Below are 21219 nucleotides of genomic sequence, written 5' to 3'. Positions count from 1 at the left end.
TCTATTTTATTGTGCTACTACAAAGATTGCTGAAACATTTTGGCTATTAAACTTGGTATAGAGAGGAGAAAATCATATTTATTCATATTTCAAACATGTTACTCCTTATAACGCTCCTTATACATTTATACTATAGAAGATAATCCAAATATGATAAATTAAACGACAAAATTTTCATAATGAAGCAACTCTTGAACACGTGAACTTAAAAACAGGCAATATTGTAGGTGTGCTAGTTACATCAACTTTATTATTGTTGGGGTCAAGCAGTACATGATCAGATTTTAAATTATTGTGAAATGTAAAGCTTGCACCTACACGAAAATGCGAAAATGCTAGATGTTCATTCGTTTCTCATTCAGCTGAATTATTTTCACCAACGATTTCCTACGAATCGATAAAATTTCTCTCCGGTTATGACACAATTGATTACTCAGGCTAGTTAAAATTTAACGGTTGTGTAGGTGAAGTACAATAGCTATATTGTTGCTTGGTGTCAAGCACAGGTCACCCGATTTGTTTCAATTAGAAAACTACGTCAGAATCTCAGGGATCAATGATGGTATAAAGAATGTTCGAATGTTTTGGTTTAGACTTTTCTATTTATTAACATTTAGGTATCAAATTTTTGATTTTCAGTTAGTAGTCGGTAGGAGAATTCGTATCTATAAATTGTGACGCCTAGAAAAATTCGAATGAAAATTTTGAGTAGAATTTATTAAGGATTTGTTTTTTGCTTCAACAATATCAGATGCGCTCCATCATAATCATCAATTTACTTGGATCTTCCACCATTTTGGTGTTGGGTGAACAATTATTTATAGTCATTGTATTTTTTTAATTCATTATTTCTAATTTTTGGAATTGTTTCGAGAAAATTTTTCTCTAATTTTGACAGTTTAGGAGTTAGAACTTGTAACTGTAGATTCCAAAAATTGAATCTTGAAATGGATATTCGAAATCATTGGAGCTATTTACAGGTAATTTGGTGTAAAATGCGGTTATTGATATATTGCATTGATTCTTTTAAAGAACATGATCCATAAATTTGGCAGATTAAAAATCAAACGACCAAATTAAAAAAAAAAATAATGAAAACTTGAAGACATACAAATATGTATATCGAATCGAGGAAATTGATCTCATGTAGAAATTTTTCACATCAAAGTCTCATAATTTCAGTATAATCACTTTTTGAAAAATCTATACCGATTTCAAAACTTCTGATCCCGGGTTCAAACCTCGCCACTGGATTTTCTTTGAAAGTTTTTCATACTGACGTTTATTTGATTACTCCCCTTATACGAGTTGAGATATTCTATAACATGAAAGCAAATAATAAAACAAAGAGTAAAACGGCCAGCGTGATTTAATCCTCGAAAACAAACCGTAAATTGGAAAACTGCGAATTCAAACAGACGGCAATTCTCGATTTGGCGCCGTGTGTAGCACATTGCCTAGCGCATGACCATCGGGGCGCTACCCGGCTGACCGGTGCTGTCATACTTGTCAGTCCGTGCCCGTTTACAAACCGTACGTCTCAGGGCGTGTACGGCGTTTCTTTTGTAAATAACAAGGTTTTCGCGAACGCGTCTTCGACAACCGATCTATCCACCGGCTCCTCGACACTTCGCCGTCCATCTCGAACAGTGAAAACTCCACCTACGGTAGGAGAAACAACAGTGCGGCCATATTACGTTCCCCTTACTCAAAACACGCTCCACGATATGGTCGTGCAGGCAACCAATCTAACCGGTCGGCGATAGTTTGTCTGCCGTTCACGCGAGAAATATCCGTGTCATTTTTTTTTCCAGTTTTGAATCGCGAACTGCTGTAGGTGTCTTCGCGCGTGTGGTTTGTTTACGGTTCTGGTCCTTCTTGGAAGCAGCGGGTGGCTGTGATGACGATGATCTACTGACCCCGATCCAATCTGAGTCTTTTCGGTGGTAAAAGTGTGCTTCTTAGGGCAGGGTCAGCATGGCAGAGGACGAGGTGCTGTTCGACGACGTCTACGAGCTCTGCGAGGAGATTGGAAGGTACTGGGAGGAAATCCACACGTTCTGCCCATTTCCAAGAACCTAAAATACCCAGTAAACTTGTCTTAGAACACCCAAAATGCCAGTGGATTAGTCACTTTGTGAATCACTCTTTTCCTTCCAAATTTATGTAGAGAGCTTCAATTTTACATTGAGCAAGGCTTGTCAAAATGAAATATTGAATTTCTGAGGAGTCTGAGGACTTCAGACTAAGTCAGAAGATATGAATGGTTCTAGTAGAAATACAAAAAACACCCTTACATTATGTGTCGATCAAAAAACATTCTCAATATGAGGACAATTTGACTATATCCAAAAATAACTTCAGCAAGGGTTGGTTTGCGATTCAAATATAAATGTACAAGGGATGTGAATCATGTTTTGTATCTCATAATCAGAGTCTTTAAAGAATCAACAAATTTTCTCCGAATTTACTTCCTTAGATTCTTCAATCCATTTCCTGTCCAGAAATCCATAAACATTTGTTTTTCCTCCTTTGATTCTCCTAGTTTTCTAATCGTTTCAAACATAACATAGTTGATTCCTCACTGCAACTTTTCAAAACATTGGATATATTTCATACTCATCGTTTTCACTTAATATTGACGATAATCATTATTTAACCTATTTCAAATACTTGATTTATCTATGAGATTCAGTTCATTCCGAGGTTTATTCACTCTCCAATTTAGCCATCAAACGCTAAACAAGCTCTTGTTCATTCATACACCAATTGAACCCGAGATTGAACCCAATATACAGCATTTTCCAATAATGCTGAGATTTGAAATGATTATAATGGCAACATTGTGTACTATTTTTTGACATTTCATATGTCATTTGTATTGTAGGTTATGCCATTTAATCATGGCGAAATACACGCTTCAACAACTGTCAAAAATTTTTGAATTTTGATTTTTTAATCGAAATCAGCTAGTGCTCGTTTGTGAAAACTGGAAAAAATTTAAGTGAAAGTCGTTGATGACATTTTCCTTGAAAAAAGTAGTTTTATAAGAAAAAAACGACGATTAACAACTATTCTCGTTGTAGACTCACTTCTACGTCTTTTCAATCCTCAAACGCTTCCCTTATCTACATTGTTTGCTGTTCATCTTCTTGAAGTACTGCTACTATTTGAAATTTTCGAGCTTAAATAATCAATTTAGATGTCTATTGTATTTATGAGTGCTTCAAGATAGTAATCTTGATTTTGTTTGTGTTTTCTTACTCTAAAATCATTTGTTTGTCTTTGTTATGGCTTCGAGTCACTGTATACACAAGAATATGAATCAAGTTTCTATTTGAGAATAAGAGAATAAGATAACCACTGTTGAATTTTTGGAATGTTTTCTTTTTTTCAATTATAGAACTTCGAAATCGCCCAAGGAAAAAAATTTACTTTCAAAATTTTCACAATCTCTTTAAAAATATAATAGAGGTCTCCCTCAGTGTTTCAAATAAAAATGATACAATTTGAAATGGCCATAATGCCAACAGCGTTTATCATTTTTGGCAAATTTGTGTGCAGTAGCTTATGCCTTTTAATTATGGGAAGATGAACCCTTCAACAATGTTTAGAAATTGTTAAATTGTTCAATCAAAATCAATGCTCATTTGGAAAGAATTCATGGACGACATAATTTAGTTAATCGATTTAAAATTTGAGAGTGATTTTTTTCACACGATACAAGAGTATACCTACCAGTACTGAGCTGTAACACTTTCAAATTTCTCTACAATACGACGAATAGTTAGTCGATAATTTGAATACTGTGGTCCATGAATTTCTCTCATTACTCTCAAATGAGCAATGACCGAGGCAATGACTTTTATAAAACAATTTCTGAAGGTTCTTAGCTTGAGAAGTAAAGTGTTGCCTTTATAACCATTTTGAATGGTACCAATCTTGACTACATTTGATAGTAGCCTATCTTATTTTCTCAATTTTCGTCGAAGTAACATCTCCTAAGAACTTTTTCATCAATTCAGTTCAGAAACACCCTGTATAGATACCTGACCATTATTTGGCATGATATTTCACTATCGATAACATAATACTATTAAGTAATTTTTTACTTTTATCTGTGGAAAATGCTACGTCTTAATAATATCTTTTCAATATTTATCTCGACATTTATTTATCTTATCTCATCGTCATTCTGAAGTGAGTAGTTATCTATTTTTATAGCCGCAATATATTTAATTGGGACAACTTGGCATTCTCGGCAGACAGAATTTCCCACGTGTATGGAATATCTTCAATTTTCACTAGGTTTTATTGCAGAATTGAAAACAGACTGATAAAAATGTATTTTATCATGATTCATCTGCGATCTGTTGGAGAATTAAACTGAAATGGAGAAATCGGGTGAACAATGCCTAAAAATGAAGAAAAAAATTTCAAACTTTCCTTCTTTCGAAGAAGTTTTCCAAAGAAGTTTGCTTACTCATAATAAGATTGTGATATATAAGGTTGTTACATATAATGGATATTCCTCCTGGGGGATATATCCCCCTTATCCCCCCTTGGATACGCCACTGGTTCACATTATCACAATTTATGGACTCAATTATTTACTCAACCACTGAATAAAAAAATCATCAAATACGATCTATTCAAAAAACAAATTTTATTTATATTGACTATCCTATTTTATACCCTTATAACACTCATAAAAAACAAGGAAAAAAACACATACAGGGAAGCGTACTGTATTCTACGTAAAAATATCTATTAATGTCCGCTACACTATTTCAATATGTTTTACAATAGCTGAGATATAGTAGATGCCATGCAGATGGCAAAATTTGAAAATTATCTTGTAGCACGAAGAGTAGTTTTCTGTGCTACAAGTTGATTATCAAAATTTGCCATCTGCAGGCATCTACTATGTATATCTCTGCTTTGGTTTCATAAAAAAATAGCACGATGTTGTGAAAACCTAGAAACCTGGTTAAACCTACGATATTGGGACACCCTGTATATAAAGCATATACGTATGAAAAATATTTCAATTATTCAATTTCCAACTGATCAAATACTTTTATTGTTTATCAATTTGAGTGAACTTGCTAGATGATGATGCTTTCATAACTAAATTCTCGTATGAGTATCAAAAGATTCGAAGAATTTTCATTGCCAGTTTGCCAGATGGAATAAAGCAAAGAAAGAGAAGAAATAATTCCCAAAGTTCTTCATTTCGAACTCTTCAGAATTATTTCAATCATAAAATTGTTCTTTAAATTCTTCAATGCTCTGAGCTGACAACTGCAAATCATTTGAACATCGCAGGAAATTCTTCATTCTATGGTCATTCCAGACTTCTAGAATAATTCAGTGGATCTGTGATTCTGATTTTGTTTTTGGCTGTTCAAATTGTTGTGGTTGGAAATAAGTGCAGAAATACCATTCAAGAAGTTAGAAATAATTTTTTTATTATTGACGCATCAGGTGTAGATGAACTTTTGCGTTTATGGGATTGAAAAATCACATCAGTATCAACCTTACTTTGGCTTCAAGAATAGAATCGCAATTCTGGTTCCAAATTCTGAGAGGTCTCAGAGACCTAGGAGAGTCGGGATGGAAAAACATAAACCAAACATACGAGTAAGTGGAAGTGGCAAGTTAAAACCTAGAAACCTGGTTAAACCTACGATATTGGGACAACGAAATCACAAAAATATAGGGTTCTAATTTGAAAATCGAAAGTTATGTTCACAATTTTTGGCACAATATTCGAAACACCCTATGATGATATTTCTCAAGTTCAAGTTATGCACGATATTGCTACATCATTCTACTCATAGGATATTCACAGTAAAAATAATTCACGTAATAGTGACTATGGAAATTTTTCGGTTTTTCCTTAATATTTTGAAAACTATAAGGACTAACGCAATAATTTTAGGAAAGAGTAATTGAGAATGGAAATCTTGATAATATCTAAGACATAAAATGAAAAAAAGAGCTTTTTTCGAAAACATTTTTTTTTATTCTTGTATAACCGGAAGTGCCGGAATTTCGAAAATATTTTAGCTGAATAGGTCATCATGAACAATGTCATACTCCGAATTTTCAGATTTCAAATCGGCCCCGTTCTCCAGAAACGTCTAATAGGCCGTCGAACACCCTGTATAATGCATATACGTAAGGAAAATATTTCAATTATTCAATTTCCAACCGATCAAATACCTATTTTGTTAATGAATTTGAGTGAACTTGCTAGATGATGATGCTTTCATAACTAAATTCACGTATGGGTATCAAAAGATTCGAAGAATTTTTATTGCCAGTTTGCCAGTTGGAATAAAGCAAAGAGAGAGAAGAAATAATTCCCAAAGTTCTTCATTTCGAACTCTTAAGAATTATTTCAATCATAAAATTGTTCTTTGAATTCTTCTATGCTCTTAGCCGACAAATGCAAATCATTCGAACATCGCAGGAAATTCTTCATTCTAAGTCATTCCAGACTTTAGAATAATTCAGTTGTTCTGTGATTGTGATTTTCTTTTTTGCTGTTAAAATTGTTGTGGTTGGAAATAAGTGCAGAAATACCTTCCAAGAAGTTATAAATCAACTCTTAAGAATTATTCCAATCATAAAATTGTTCTTTGAATTCTTCTATGCTCTGAGCCGACAAATGCAAATCATTCGAACATCGCAGGAAATTCTTTATTCTATAGTCATTCCAGACTTCTAGAATAATTCAGTTGTTCTGTGATTGTGATTTTGTTTTTGGCTGTTAAAATTGTTGTGGTTGAAAATACGTGCAGAAATACCTTTCAAGAAGTTATAAATCATTTTTTATTATCGACATATCAGGTGTAGATGAACTTTTGCGTTTATGGGATTGAAAAATTACATCAGTGTCAACCTTACTTTGGCTTTAAGAATAGAATCGCAAATCTGGTTCCAAATTCTGAGAGGTCTCAGAGAGGTCTAGGAGAGTCGGGATGGAAAAACATAAACCAAACATACGAGTAAGTGAAAGTGGCAAGTTAAAACCTAGAAAACTGGTTGAACCTGCGATATTGGGACAACGAAATCACAAAAAAATAGGGTTCTAATTTGAAAATCGAAAGTTATGTTCACAATTTTGGGCACAATATTCGAAACACCCTATGATGATATTTCTCAAGTTCGAGTTATGCACCATATTTCTACATGATTCTAGTTTGAGAAAGTGAATTGAGTATACGCATAGGATATTCACAGTAAAAATAATTCACGTAATAGTGACTATGGAAATTCTCTCTTTTTTTCGGTTTTTCCTTAATATTTTGAAAACTATAAGGACTAACGCAATAATTTTAGGAGAGAGTAATTGAGAATGGAAATCTTGATAATATCTAAGACATAAAATGAAACAAAGAGTTTTTTTGAAAACAATTTTTTTTATTCTTGTATAACCGGAAGTGCCGAACTTCGAAAATATTTTAGCTGAATAGGTCATCATGAACAATGTCATATTCCGAATTTTCAGATTTCAAATCGGTCCCGTTCTCCAGAAACGTCTAATAGGCCGTCGAACTTGAAACACCCTGTATAATGCATGTACGTAAGGAAAATATTTCAATTATTCAATTTCCAACAGATCAAATACCTATATTTTTTATAAATTTGAGTGAACTCGCTAGATTATGATGCTTTCATAACTAAATTCTCGTATGGGTATCGAAAGATTCGAAGAATTTTCATTGCCAGTTTGCCAGTTGGAATAAAGCAAATAAAGAGAAGAAATAATTCCCAAAGGTTTTCATTTCGAACTCTTAAGAATTATTCCAATCATAAAATTGTTCTTTGAATTCTTCTATGCTCTGAGCCGACAAATGCAAATCATTCGAACATCGCAGGAAATTCTTTATTCTATAGTCATTCCAGACTTCTAGAATAATTCAGTTGTTCTGTGATTGTGATTTTGTTTTTGGCTGTTAAAATTGTTGTGGTTGAAAATACGTGCAGAAATACCTTTCAAGAAGTTATAAATCATTTTTTATTATCGACATATCAGGTGTAGATGAACTTTTGCGTTTATGGGATTGAAAAATTACATCAGTGTCAACCTTACTTTGGCTTTAAGAATAGAATCGCAAATCTGGTTCCAAATTCTGAGAGGTCTCAGAGAGGTCTAGGAGAGTCGGGATGGAAAAACATAAACCAAACATACGAGTAAGTGAAAGTGGCAAGTTAAAACCTAGAAAACTGGTTGAACCTGCGATATTGGGACAACGAAATGACAAAAAAATAGGGTTCTAATTTGAAAATCGAAAGTTATGTTCACAATTTTTGGCACAATATTTGAAACACCCTATGATGATATTTCTCAAGTTCAAGTAATGCACGATATTTCTACATCATTCTAGTTTGAGAAAGTGAATTGAGTATACGCATAGGATATTCACAGTAAAAATAATTCACGTAATAGTGACTATGGAAATTCTCTCTTTTTTTCGGTTTTTCCTTAATATTTTGAAAACTATACGGACTAACGCAATAGTTTTAGGAAAGAGTAATTGAGAATGGAAATCTTGATAATATCTAAGACATAAAATGAAAAAAAGAGTATTTTTGTAAACAATTTTTTTTATTCTTGTATAACCGGAAGTGCCGGAACTTCGAAAATATTTTGGCTGAATAGGTCATCATGAACAATGTCATATTCCGAATTTTCAGATTTCAAATCGGTCCCGTTCTCCAGAAACGTCTAATAGGCCGTCGAACACCCTGTATAATGCATATACGTAAGGAAAATATTTCAATTATTCAATTTCCAACTGATCAAATACCGATTATTGTTTATAAATTTGAGTGAACTTGCTAGATGATGATGATGCTTTCCTAACTAAATTCTCGTATGGGTATCAAAAGATTCAAAGAATTTTCATTGCCAGTTTGCCAGTTGGAATAAAGCAAAGAAAGAGAAGAAATAATTCCCAAAGTTCTTCATTTCGAACTCTTAAGAATTATTTCAATCATAAAATTGTTCTTTGAATTCTTCTATGCCCCGAGCCGACAAATACAAATCATTTGAACATCGCAGGAAATTCTTTATTCTATAGTCATTCCAGACTTCTAGAATACTTCAGTTGATCTGTGATTTTGTTTGTTCGAATTGTTGTGGTTGGAAATAAGTGTAGTAATACCTTCCAAGAAGTTATAAATCATTTTTCATTATCAATACATCAGGTGTAGATGAACTTTTGCGTTTATGTGATTGAAACATTACATCAGTATCAACCTTTGGCTTCAAGAATAGAATCGCAAGTTTGGTTCCAAATTCTGAGAGGTCTTAGAGAAGCCTAGGAGAGTCGGGATGGAAAAACATAAACCAAACATAAGTGAAAGTGGCAAGTTAAAATCGCTAGAAAAGGTAGAAATTTCTCCTCTTACGAATATGTTGAAATTTTAAAATTACAAATATCGAAAATATCCAATAGCTAGCTCGTTACCATAAAATTGATGGAAGTATCCTTCTGTGGTTTTAGTATTAATTCGCAAGTCATGTTCAATTTCGTTCTTTGGTAGTGTATGAAAACATGAAAAATTCGACTTGTATTCCAACTAAAAACTGAAATTTTGTTCTAACTTTTTTTTTAGGGGACCATTCAGTATAGTGAGGAGATGTTTGCATCGCCAAACTGCTCAGGAGTTTGCTGTGAAAGTGGTAGACGTTGGAAAATTCACATCTAGCCCTGGACTGACTACTGAAGGTAGGTGAAAGCAAGCTTTTCATACTAATAGAAAAAAATTGCATGTTGAGACGAATGAACCTAAAAACGTAATGAAAACTTTTCAAGATGTAGTTATCTGAGATTTGTTTGTTACGTTGCACCAACAATACTATTTGATTTTTGTTCTGATGGTAAATTTTGTGATTCTCGTATATTTAAATGATGAACTGAAGAAATGAACCTGAGGTACGAATTTTATTCCAAGATATATTGGATTTTCAAAAAATATGATGAGATTTCTCCGCATCTCTATCAGAAATTCAACATAATTACAAATATAAAAAGTTAGCATGGGTCATAGAGGCGCATCATCTCTCATTCAGCCTATAACGATATGAATGATCTCTATAAAATGTTAATTCGAACATGTCCAAAGATGAGTTTAAGATGTCTAAAAACCTGGTGTATGGACTGATTAGCTTTTGTTTTGCCAATTTTGAGAATATTAGTTTAAGGTTCTGATTGGCTAGGATCGGGTTTTAATTGATCTATCCTTTCAAAATCGAAGGAAAAAAGATGGAAATGAAAGGTATGACATTGCGGCGCCGCCACGAACTAAAACTAATATTTTCAATTTGGTCGAATGTCATTCCATTCAAAAATTGACGAGGGCATTCACCATGTTTTCAAACATCTTAGATGAGTTATAGAAATTTGAAACGTCTTGACTTAGATTTTGAAGTAATTCGAATAGAAAATCAAACATTCATCTGAAATATTTTTCTTAGGAACGAAATGGAGAAAGCTCTGACCTAAACTTGGAGGCTTTTGAGCTCTGCTTTATCCGCCAATTACGCCATTGGAAGACACATAACTGTATTGAGGTATATCCAAGAGTGCGATTGGCGCATGAACGAAGGAGCGCTCCAAAGCTCCTGATTTCACATGAGTTAGGTTACTTTCTTTTGCCTTACTTATTGTTACTTTTTGAGCGTTTGTCTTTGAACAGATCGCTCACATGATAAAGAATTCGTCCTCAACTTTGATTCTGTCCGTCCGTATACATATAACTTTCGAAAGGACTGACCTAGAAACTTGAATTTTGGAAGGTAGATTCGAGTATTGAATGTCTCGGTTTCTGAACCGAATTGGGCAAAATCCGATTTGGGGTTCCGTGAATTTGGTCGTTGGAAATATTGTTTTTTTAATTAATTTGAATATCGCATATTAGATGGAGATGAAAATTTGAATTTGGGGGTAAATTAACAATATAAAGCCTTGTGCTTAAACTTATTTTCATCGCATAATCTGAACCACAAAAGATTGAAGAAACATAAAAAAAATAACCCAATATTTCCTCACCAAAACTGAGTGAAATGAGATTCTGGATGTTGATATTAAACAATAATTTTAAGTTCCTTGCAAATTTTCAAGATAATCCTATCATCAGAATAATAAAAAAGAACTTTGTATAAAGAATTATCCAATATTTCCATGATAACTGATCTGATCGGGTTCAGATTTTGCATGCTTATACAGGGTGTTCCTGATTTGGAAGTACAAATGAAAATAAGAGACTACCTGTAAAATATTAAGAAAGAAGTCCTGTAAAGATAGGCCCGCAAACATTTTGTTTTCGAGATTTATACACACTTATTTGTTCTTCATGGTTTGGTTGCTATTGACGAACGAATGACGAGCGCTCAAATGTTCCTGATTTCACTTCAGTGCATTCCTAATTACGTATTATTGTTATATATCTAAACGTTTATCGATTGATGTTTACATCGTCCTAATTCAAAGTAATCAACACATACGAAATAAAAAAAATGCAGAATGGAAATTTCAGGATTTTTTTGTCCATCAGTGTGGAAAATAATATTCCCGTTTTTCCGAAGTGCTCGGGGATAGAGTGGCCTTTTACCTGTCCATCCACGAAAGGTCTTTAATACGATGTTCTCATCTGTCTCTCTGTCGACGTTCAACAAGTGGTTAGTTAATGCTTCTTATCTTTCCAGATCTGAAGAGAGAAGCCACGATATGTCACATGCTGAAGCATCCACACATCGTGGAGCTCTTGGAAACGTACTCCTCGGAGGGGATGCTGTACATGGTGTTCGAATTGTGAGTATCTTCTCTTTTGCCATCCGTGAAAATTTTAATTTTTTATTTTTTCCTGTGTGCGGTATGTATTTTGTAATACACCACTCAATAAGTTCCGGGCCTGGAGTATAGATGGTGCTGTAAGAGACATATCACTTTATTCTCGTTAGCACCCAGCTTCAAAGATGTGTGTCAAAGTCAGTGGTAAATAGAGAAGAAAGATTTTTCACGAACTGTGATTTAATCACTGATATCAGAATGTCACAGGGAGTCACGGTTCCGAAAAACGAATACAAAGCGTGACGGGATCATAGTTTGAACATTTTACAGATCTTTTCAGGGCATATCATCGTCCGTTGCAATCGTAAATTATGAAGGCAGCCTGATGTTTTTATTTCTTCGGAACCTTTTTCGACTAACATACCTAATTGCATATTTTTATGACAATCCCACCATCGTAGGCAACTTCGCCTGCTTTAGGAAGTATTTTTGTAGGACTATACCTTTTCAACTTCAAATTGAGACTAATCACATTCAATTTGAGATTAAACAACTTCAAAATGAGAATAAACAACTTCAAAGTGGTTAGCACAATCAAATTGGGAATAAACACCTTCAAAATGAGAATAAACAACTTCAAAATGGTTAACACAATCAAATTAGGAATAAACACATTCAAATTGGCACTAAACAATTTCATATTGGGAAATGACATAAAAATTTCAATTTGATACCTACTTCAAAAGTATTGTAGTATATATTATAGGTATTAAGAATGGAGATTGTAAACTTTTGTATTGAGATTAAATAACTCCAAATGAGTTGAATATTGTGGGTAGAACTCAAAGTTTATGTACATTAACTTAATCTTACGCAAATAATATGAAAAATTTTTTCGAAAAATATGGAAATCAGTACCGAAAATTTTTTCTCATATACATATATTTTATAATAAAAAAATTACACAACCATATCGACTAAGTTCAAAACATCCGGAAAATATCTCTGTATGTGCGCCACATATCTCGCACAGTTATTGATATTTATTATGTTTATATTATCACGCAAAATAATTTCCAATTCACGCAAGCGATACTGGTTTTGAGGAAGATTTGTCCTTTCTTCGCCAGCCAAAATCTGTTGTAACCTTAGAGACATCGCTCTTTTAACTGCAGCTTTGAAACTTGACCATGCAAATTCTATAGGGTTCAGCATTGGACTATAAGGACTGAGCCTGAGAAGAAGATGGTCTTGAAATTCTGGTTCCTGGAAGACCTCTTCTAAGCCTGCATGGCAAGGAGCATTATCAACTACTAATACAACACGAGTTTGATAAATATTATAAGCAGCTCGTAAGCAGTTTCGCATGAATTCTTTTGCTTCTTCCCTTCTGAATGCACCCCTTCTTATTTCATGATGTATCAATCCCATGTTTCCTATACATCCAATGACATGAACATTAGCCCCACGATTGCCTGCTGAAATGTATCGACATCTGGTCCCTTTCTTAGATCGCCCTTGCCGTCGTGATATAAACAAATTAAAATTTGTTTCATCAAGATATGTTACTGGTATATTTTCTGATTGATAATTTAGAAGCTGTTATACATATTCTTTTCTTCGTAGTTTTGTTTCACCACTATTCAATCTTTCAGGTTCTCTGCGTACATCTTTCAAAGTGTACAGCAATCCATCCAAATGTTTCCGCAAACACTCAGACGATACAATAATTTGGTGATCTGTTAGAAACTTTTGTCTGAGTTCTTTCAGCGTGATTTTATTATTTTCCTCCACATATTGCACTATAAATTCGCGATGTTCTTCTGTAATTTTTGTTCTCCTTTTTCCTCCACGTTGCATGGGTATTCTTTCCTGATTTTTCACCCAGCGGTAAGCCGTCGAACGCTTCACTCCAATATTATTGGCCAATTCTCTCCAATCTCCATTATTATTATAAACTGCACAAATCTGCTTTTTGATATTCGCTGCTTCTGTTTGTTTTATATAACTTGGCATATTGATATTATGTATATTAGAGCACTTATAAATTATCTGACCGGTACCTATATTATTTGACAATTCCTTTGAAGTATCAAATTTAAATATAAATGTCATTTCTCAATTTGAAATTGTTTAGTCCCAATTTGAATGTGTTTATTCCCAATTTGATTGTGTTAACCATTTTGAAGTTTTTTATTCTCATTTTGAATGTGTTTATTCCCAATTTAAATGTGATTAGTCCCAATTTGGAGTTGAAAAGGTATAGTTAAACAATAAATACTTGCTACAAACAAATAATAACTACTGAATTACAGCATAATTGGTGGTGGCAATAAAATTCTAATTTTATGCTCATTTTTGATAAACAACCCCAAAGAAATTCTTTCTATATTGAAGTTGCCGACCGAAGCAATGAATGATACTCTGTATTATAAAAAATAAACGAAAACACGTCAGAGACATAATAATAATAATAGGCGAAAGAATAATAACAGGCGAAAGACCAGCAATCTTTGGGCTTTCTTCACAAAAGTTGATGTAAATTATGCTACTTGTAATTTATGCAAGTTGAAATTATCTTTCAAAACCACTTCTTCAAATTTGAGGAAATATTTTAAAAATTGATATCATTCTGTTACGTTCCTAACTAAAGCTGAAATAAGGAAAAAAGTTGAAAATGTAAGAAAAATGGATATTTTCATAATAATTTTTCATTTATTTTGTTTTGCTTTGAATGATAAGAGTGACCAATTCGAGTTGCAAAGATGAACGAACTGAGGTTTGGGTGATTCATACAAATGTAACAAGCAACCTAAACAGTGATCACGTCACGCTTTAATTTCACTGATATCATAAAGTAACGTTCACGTTTCACAAAGTGATCTAGAAATCACGGTATCGCTCATCTCTAGTGGTAAGTGGACAACGCTGGGACTTTCTGGTGATGACACAGTAGTCTCAGCGTCGTACAGATCAGCAAACGAAGTGGTCAAAAAGTTGCAACAACACATCAACGAACTTACAACTTGGTACAAAACTTGGAAGGTCTAGGGCTAGGCTGTCAGTTTTTTAGATTTCATATATAGTAACTATTTCTTTTAAGAATATAGAAAGTGAATTAATTTTCCTAGTTTTCTTTCTACTAAGCATCTTAGCTAAGTTCTTGTCCTGTTTGTGTCACGTGACAGAGAATAATGCCAAATAGTGAATTATATCTGGGAAGTTTGGAAATCAGATAGGTTTGTTTCATTCTCACGAGCTTGCATTCACTGAGGTTTTTTTTTAGGAAACTTGAATTTCAACCCGGCGAGTCGTTGCATTGTTGCCACCTCAGTCACTTTTTCTTGGAATTTGCGGAATTTCTCTCCCACCTGATCTAACTTGCTTTGAATCGTTCGAGCTGCAAAAAGTCTCCCGAAAAGTTCTTCGCGTGACACAGCAAACCCAGAGATAAGATATCCTCTGTAACCACCTTTTATTCCATTCTCGTAGTGGTTACTCTGGGGAAATTGATAATTCAGTCGAAAGCAAGGAAACCGGCTCCGAATGAAACACTATCCTACTACGGTGTAAATATTCACCGTGAAGAAGTGGGTGTCCGATTTCCTCCACTTTTAAAACGGCATTCCACGTTTGGTGGGATCAGTTTCATCTCCTAGATCCGTAGAATTGCGCATATTTTCCGCATATATGATGTTTTTGGGGATTCTAGCAGCTCTGAATTTGAAGGATTGCCGCGTCTGTGAGAGATCTAATACTAATTTTTTTCCAGCATGAGTGGATCGGATCTGTGCTACGAGATCGTCAGAAGGGCTTCCGCAGGGTTCGTGTACAGCGAGGCTGTCGCGAGGTGAGTGTACCATCTTTGTATCTTGACGTTGGTTGTTTTTATTCTGATTATTTTAATCCTCATCGATAATAAGAAGTCTGTTTCGTAGTATTAACGTTATAAAAATTGTCAGCGAAATAAAATAAAATGAGATAATTTCCATGAATATTTAAATATTAACAGGGATTTCCACCACGTGGATTTCCGCGTTACAGTCAAGCAAAGCGGTAATTTCAGGCGTTCTGAAGTTATGGCCGAAAGAAGATATTCTTCAACTGATGCAGTGCGAAAAACCAAATTGTGTCTTCAAGTTCTGACAGAAAAAGAAATCCCATCAAATTTGTATGAAAAAACCAAAAGGTCGCAAAGCGATAGCTTAAGGCGTTCTGGAGTTATGGCCCAAAGTAGACACAATTCAGTTTTTCAGTGCATGAGTTGAAGAATATCTTTTTTCGTCCATAACTCCAGAACGCATTGAGCTATCGCTTGCGACAAATTTGATGGGATTTCTTTTTCTGTCAGAACTTAAAGACACAATTTGGTTTTTCGCACTGCATCAGTTGAAGAATATCTTCTTTCGGCCATAACTTCAGAACGACTGAAATTACCGCTTTGCGACCTTCAGGTTTTTCCATGCAAATTTGATGGGACTTCTGTTTCTGTTAAGAAAATCCTATCATTACTTTTGAAATTTCGGAGTAAAATGAACAAAATGATGAACTTCTGACTTGGCGCCTCTTATCGAAAGCAGCAAAAACAAATTTATCATGATTATATTTTATCCTCAATCAACAAGCTATTATCTTTCAGACGAGATCTAATTTGCTCAAAAATGTTGAGCCAAACTGAAGTTACAGGCATTTCAATCAGTCAGATATCTCCCTTTCACCTACCCTAATTCGATGTCGTAAAATCGAAAGTGACAATTCAAAAAGATAAAGAATTTTCCAAGGATTACTGTGATGATATTTTTTCTTTAACTTCATATGAAACATTTTCGAGTAAAATTCATTTTTCTACTCGACGGTAGCTATTACGCCCCCTAGCGGTAGAGGTATGAACTTCAAAACAATTTCCAGTGTGTTCTCTTGTACACTTTAGTGTTAAAATTTTTTACCGCAACTCTCTACGATGAGTGTATCCTAAGATATAGCCGCTTACCTCGCTTATTTGCCCACCCTGTACATTCACTTTATCTCATTTCTCTTCACGAAACATATGAGTAGAGGGCAGCACTTTACGACGGTTTTTTTCGTGAAATTATAGTTTTACCTCTATACGCTCTATTATTGATGACGTTACACATCGCCATTTTAGTTCTTCTGTCAGTGGTCGGAATCCAAACAAACACATTGTCTTTCAAATTAGTACGTTGTCGTTGAAGAAATTGACATATTTTGATGAATAAGATTATATAAGGAACGATTTTACTATTAATTGATAGACAGAAGGCACGAGATTAATGCTAGTAAGTTGAACTTGAAGTTCAACTAATAAACACTGCTTTTCACAAAATCTGGGGAATGATACAGGACTAAAACTCACTGGTATTAACCTCGTTCCTTCTGTCTATCAATTAATACTGAAATCGTTCCTCAAATACTGTTATTTATGAAAATAAGCCAATTCCTTCAACGACACCGTACTAATTTGAATGACAATTTATTTGTTTGGATTCCGAACACTGACAGGAGAACCAAAAATGGCGGTGTTTGATGTCACACTAATAGAGCGTATTCCTTCATTCTATGCACTTTGCAGAGAAGTATTATGCTAGTTGTAGAAAAAAATTCAGAGCGATATTTTTTCCCAGTATTTCTCGAGAACAAATCTGCGTCCAACACAGCAATTATTGTTATCCTTGGTATACACTGAGAAACTTAAATTAAGAGTCAACTCCGACCAGCCCTAGGCCGCGACATACCCCGGCATAAAAGCCAGTCTCCCTCCCGTAGTTCTTGATCTGTCAGCGCTTGTCAACTAGCTGAATGGGCGAGCTCGCGAGACTCGAGGCCGAGGCGTCCCTCCCCCGCGTCGTCGGTCTCATTGTAGCGCGCGGTAATGCGTCTCATTGTTTCGTCGACGTAGTCGGGAGCGTCATAATCGAAATTCCGCTCTGGGGCGGCGATGGTAGCGGTGGTGGGAGACGGCATCGCGACGCCTCTTGTATGATATACTTGTTGATGGTTTCTCCCTGTTCCCATTGTGGACGTCTTGTTCATTAGTTACGGACGACGAGGAGAGGAGAGGGGGAAACGTGTGTTTATTTGCGAGATCTCGCTGCGAGAGCAATTTTACGAGTTCTTTTAATAAGCGCCTATTTCGTTCGATATCGCAATGGCATGTACAGGGTTTTTCACTATAATTTGACACCCTCTTTAACTTGTTAATAAAAGAGGTACAAAAAAATGTTTTCTGAAGGGTATTTTTTTAGAGCTATAGAACTTTGAATTGCAATAAAACAACGATGGATTATTCGATTGACATGAATTTTATTTATCCGCAAGATAATCTTGTGGCATTACATTTTAAATATGATTTCTGGCATATGACCGCCACGGCTGGCTCGGATGTAGTCCAATCTGGACGTCCAATTTTCGATGACTTTTTCCAACATTTGTGGCCGTATATCGGCAATAACACGGCGAATGTTGTGTTCCAAATGGTCAAGGGTTTCTGGCTTATCCGCATAGACCAATGACTTTACATAGCCCCACAGAAAGTAGTCTAGCGGTGTTGAATCACAAGATCGTGGAGGCCAATTCACAGGTCCAAAACGTGAAATTAGGCGGTCACCAAACGTGTCTTTTAATAAATCGATTGTGGCACGAGCTGTGTGACATGTTGCGCCGTCTTGTTGGAACCACAGCTCCTGGACATCATGGTTGTTCAATTCAGGAATGAAAAAGTTAGTAATCATGGCTCTATACCGATCACCATTGATTGTAACGTTCTGGCCATCATCGTTTTTGAAGAAGTACGGACCAATGATTCCACCAGCCCATAAAGCGCACCAAACAGTCAGTTTTTCTGGATGTAACGGTGTTTCGACATACACTTGAGGATTAGCTTCACTCCAAATGCGGCAGTTTTGTTTGTTGACGTAGCCATTTAACCAGAAGTGCGCTTCATCGCTAAACAAAATAAAATGGACGTATTGCGCGATACGTATTCCGCACAGAACCATTATTTTCGAAATAAAATTGCACTATTTGCAAGCGTTGTTCAGACGTGAGTCTATTCACGATGAATTGCCTAACCAAACTGAGAATAAGTAACTTGACAGCTGTTAAATCGGTCGCCATCTTGAACAGTAATGCCAACTTAAAGTTATATACCTCGAAAAAAAACACCCGTTATAACATGTTTGGTCTAACTCTTTTATTCTGAGAACCACAGAGTTTCAAATTTTAAGAACCACCTGGCAAACTAACTAATCAGTTTTCAAATGGAAGGCTGCGATAATACAAAATGCCTTTTTTTGAGTTATCTCGTTGGCAACGATATGACATACGTTTTTCACTATAAATTGGAATTGGATGATTTGGATGCAACACCATAATATATTCTCTCCCTGTAGCTTTCTTATTTTCATTGTTCTTCACATAATTATTTCAAATTTTTCCGCTTCTGTGTAGTGAATATTCGATGAATATGAATATGACAAACGAATGTTATATTACGTTGGTTACGAGATAACTCAAAAAAAGGTATTTCGTATTATCGCAGCCTTCCACTTGAAAATTGATTGCTTAGCTTGGAATTTCAGTCAAATTTGGTAGATTAATGCCCGAACTGTCCAATGCTTGCTGAGAGATTTCTCCAGAAGACTGCGTATTGTTGAACAAAACGGTCTTTCACATTTATTTCGAAATATAACTTTTGTAGTTTATGAAACTTTTAATTGAACGTGTTCTGAAGTATTTCCGTAAAACCTTGTATTCTGTTTGAAATTATATGAAGAAATTTGTGTCAGAACTTTCGAGACATAGGTTACTAGCGGAATTAGACGTGCTTTATTGGCCCGAATTGATCACGCTCCGTTTGCTAGAACAAAACGCGCAAAACATCCATAATTTACCTGAGGATATTTCGACAGTGCAAGTCACGCTATTTTCCCCTAAATAACCGATACCCGGACATCGATACCGAGTCGCGAAACTTTCGAGAACGTTAATTATCCCAAAACTTCGATTCGGAAAAGTTGGCCGGGGCTTTCTGTCTATAAAAGTGCCCCTCTACGTTCGTTGAATTTCAGATATGATCGACGTCGGATTATTAGGTAGTAAGCGGAGAGAAAATAGACCGCATGAATTGCTCGATTCCGCAGTAATAACCGATTCCAAGAGCATAAAGTAATCGTTATGTGGGATTAGTTTGGCCATAAATCAAGGATATCGATGAAGAATTGCTCGTTCTATTTAAGTTCGAGTTTTGAACTTCATCAAGGTCAATTGTAGGGCGAGTTCAAAATTCCTCGAAACCGGGAGCTGTACGAAGAATCGGTGAGCGGTGCCAGAATTGACGATCTCTGATTAGCCGAATTTCGATCTCACCGGAAAATTTTTTTGTACATACACTGCGCAAAAAAATTAACGCACATTATGGAAATCTCAAATTTATTCTACAACTGAAGGTGTTCTCAATGATAATTACTTTTATCAGAATTATGCATGCATATGTTATCCCCTTTCAACGTTTTTCTTCAATACAGATGTTTTTTCCCAGCAGGAATAAAAAAAGATGAGATTATCAGATTTTGAATGTATTGGCTCCATTCTGAAATCAGTTGTTCTCGATCAATTCTAGTGATCAATAGTTTTTCTTTCGTTTGATTTTCTACACTCGATCGCTATACAACGCGAAACACGCAATTTGATCCAAGAGGAATGTGCCCAAGCGGTAGTTTTGCGAGAAGAAGCTTGGACATACACAAGAATTGCAGAAAGGTTTGGAGTTTCCCATACAAGTGTGTTCAGAATGTTGCAGCGATTCAGGGAGACAGGTATGAATGTCCGAAGACCAGGAGAGAGTAGACCACGGGTAATAACTGCCATTCAAGAACGTTACTTGAGAGTTTCTTCGTTGAGACAACGATTTGCAACCGTTCGCCTCCTTCAAAATCAGCTTGAGTAAATTCACGGGGTGCAAATTAGCACTCAGACAATAAAAAATCGCCTCAGAGAATATGATTTAAGGCCTCGTGTCGCGGCAACAGGCCCAGCTCTTACCCCAGCCCATCGAAGAGCGCGAAGAGCGAGATAGCATATCCATTGGGAAGAGGCTGATTGGGAAAGCGTTCTCTTCACAGATGAGTCTAGATTCTGCCTCTACCATTGTGATCGACGTTCCCTTGTATACAGACGTCCACATGAAAGATATGCTCAGTGCAATTTCCTGAATACTATTGGTTTCGGGGGAGGATCGATTATGGTATGGGATGGAATATCTTTGACTGCTCGCACAGACCTAGTGGTCGTTGATAATGGAGCTATGAATGCTGATAGGTATAAAAGGAACATTCTTGAAGAGCATGTACTGCCATTTGCCCCATATATTGGTGAAAATTTCATTTTTATG

At 35.3% G+C, this 21219-nt stretch overlaps 1 protein-coding gene across 4 annotated transcripts in view; it reads left to right on the top strand.

Annotated features, from left to right (window-relative positions):
- The first annotated feature begins 1431 nt into the window (after window positions 1–1431).
- LOC123671538 (peripheral plasma membrane protein CASK) overlaps window positions 1432–21219 on the top strand; it is a 368319-nt gene continuing 348531 nt past the window's right edge. For 3 of the 4 annotated variants that reach the window (XM_045605444.1, XM_045605443.1, XM_045605442.1), the window contains exons 1-4: window positions 1433–2036; window positions 9634–9746; window positions 11726–11831; window positions 15583–15660. In XM_045605444.1, the coding sequence (XP_045461400.1) occupies window positions 1978–2036; window positions 9634–9746; window positions 11726–11831; window positions 15583–15660 (356 nt within the window). In that variant the 5' untranslated portion in view covers window positions 1433–1977. Of the gene's footprint in view, window positions 2037–9633; window positions 9747–11725; window positions 11832–15582; window positions 15661–21219 lie in introns of all 4 variants that reach the window. The other variant, XM_045605441.1, reaches the window with a different exon arrangement.

This window comes from Harmonia axyridis, chromosome 1 (assembly GCF_914767665.1).
Source record: "Harmonia axyridis chromosome 1, icHarAxyr1.1, whole genome shotgun sequence".
NCBI lineage: Eukaryota > Metazoa > Arthropoda > Insecta > Coleoptera > Coccinellidae > Harmonia > Harmonia axyridis.
This window is presented reverse-complemented; position numbering and strand designations above follow the sequence as displayed.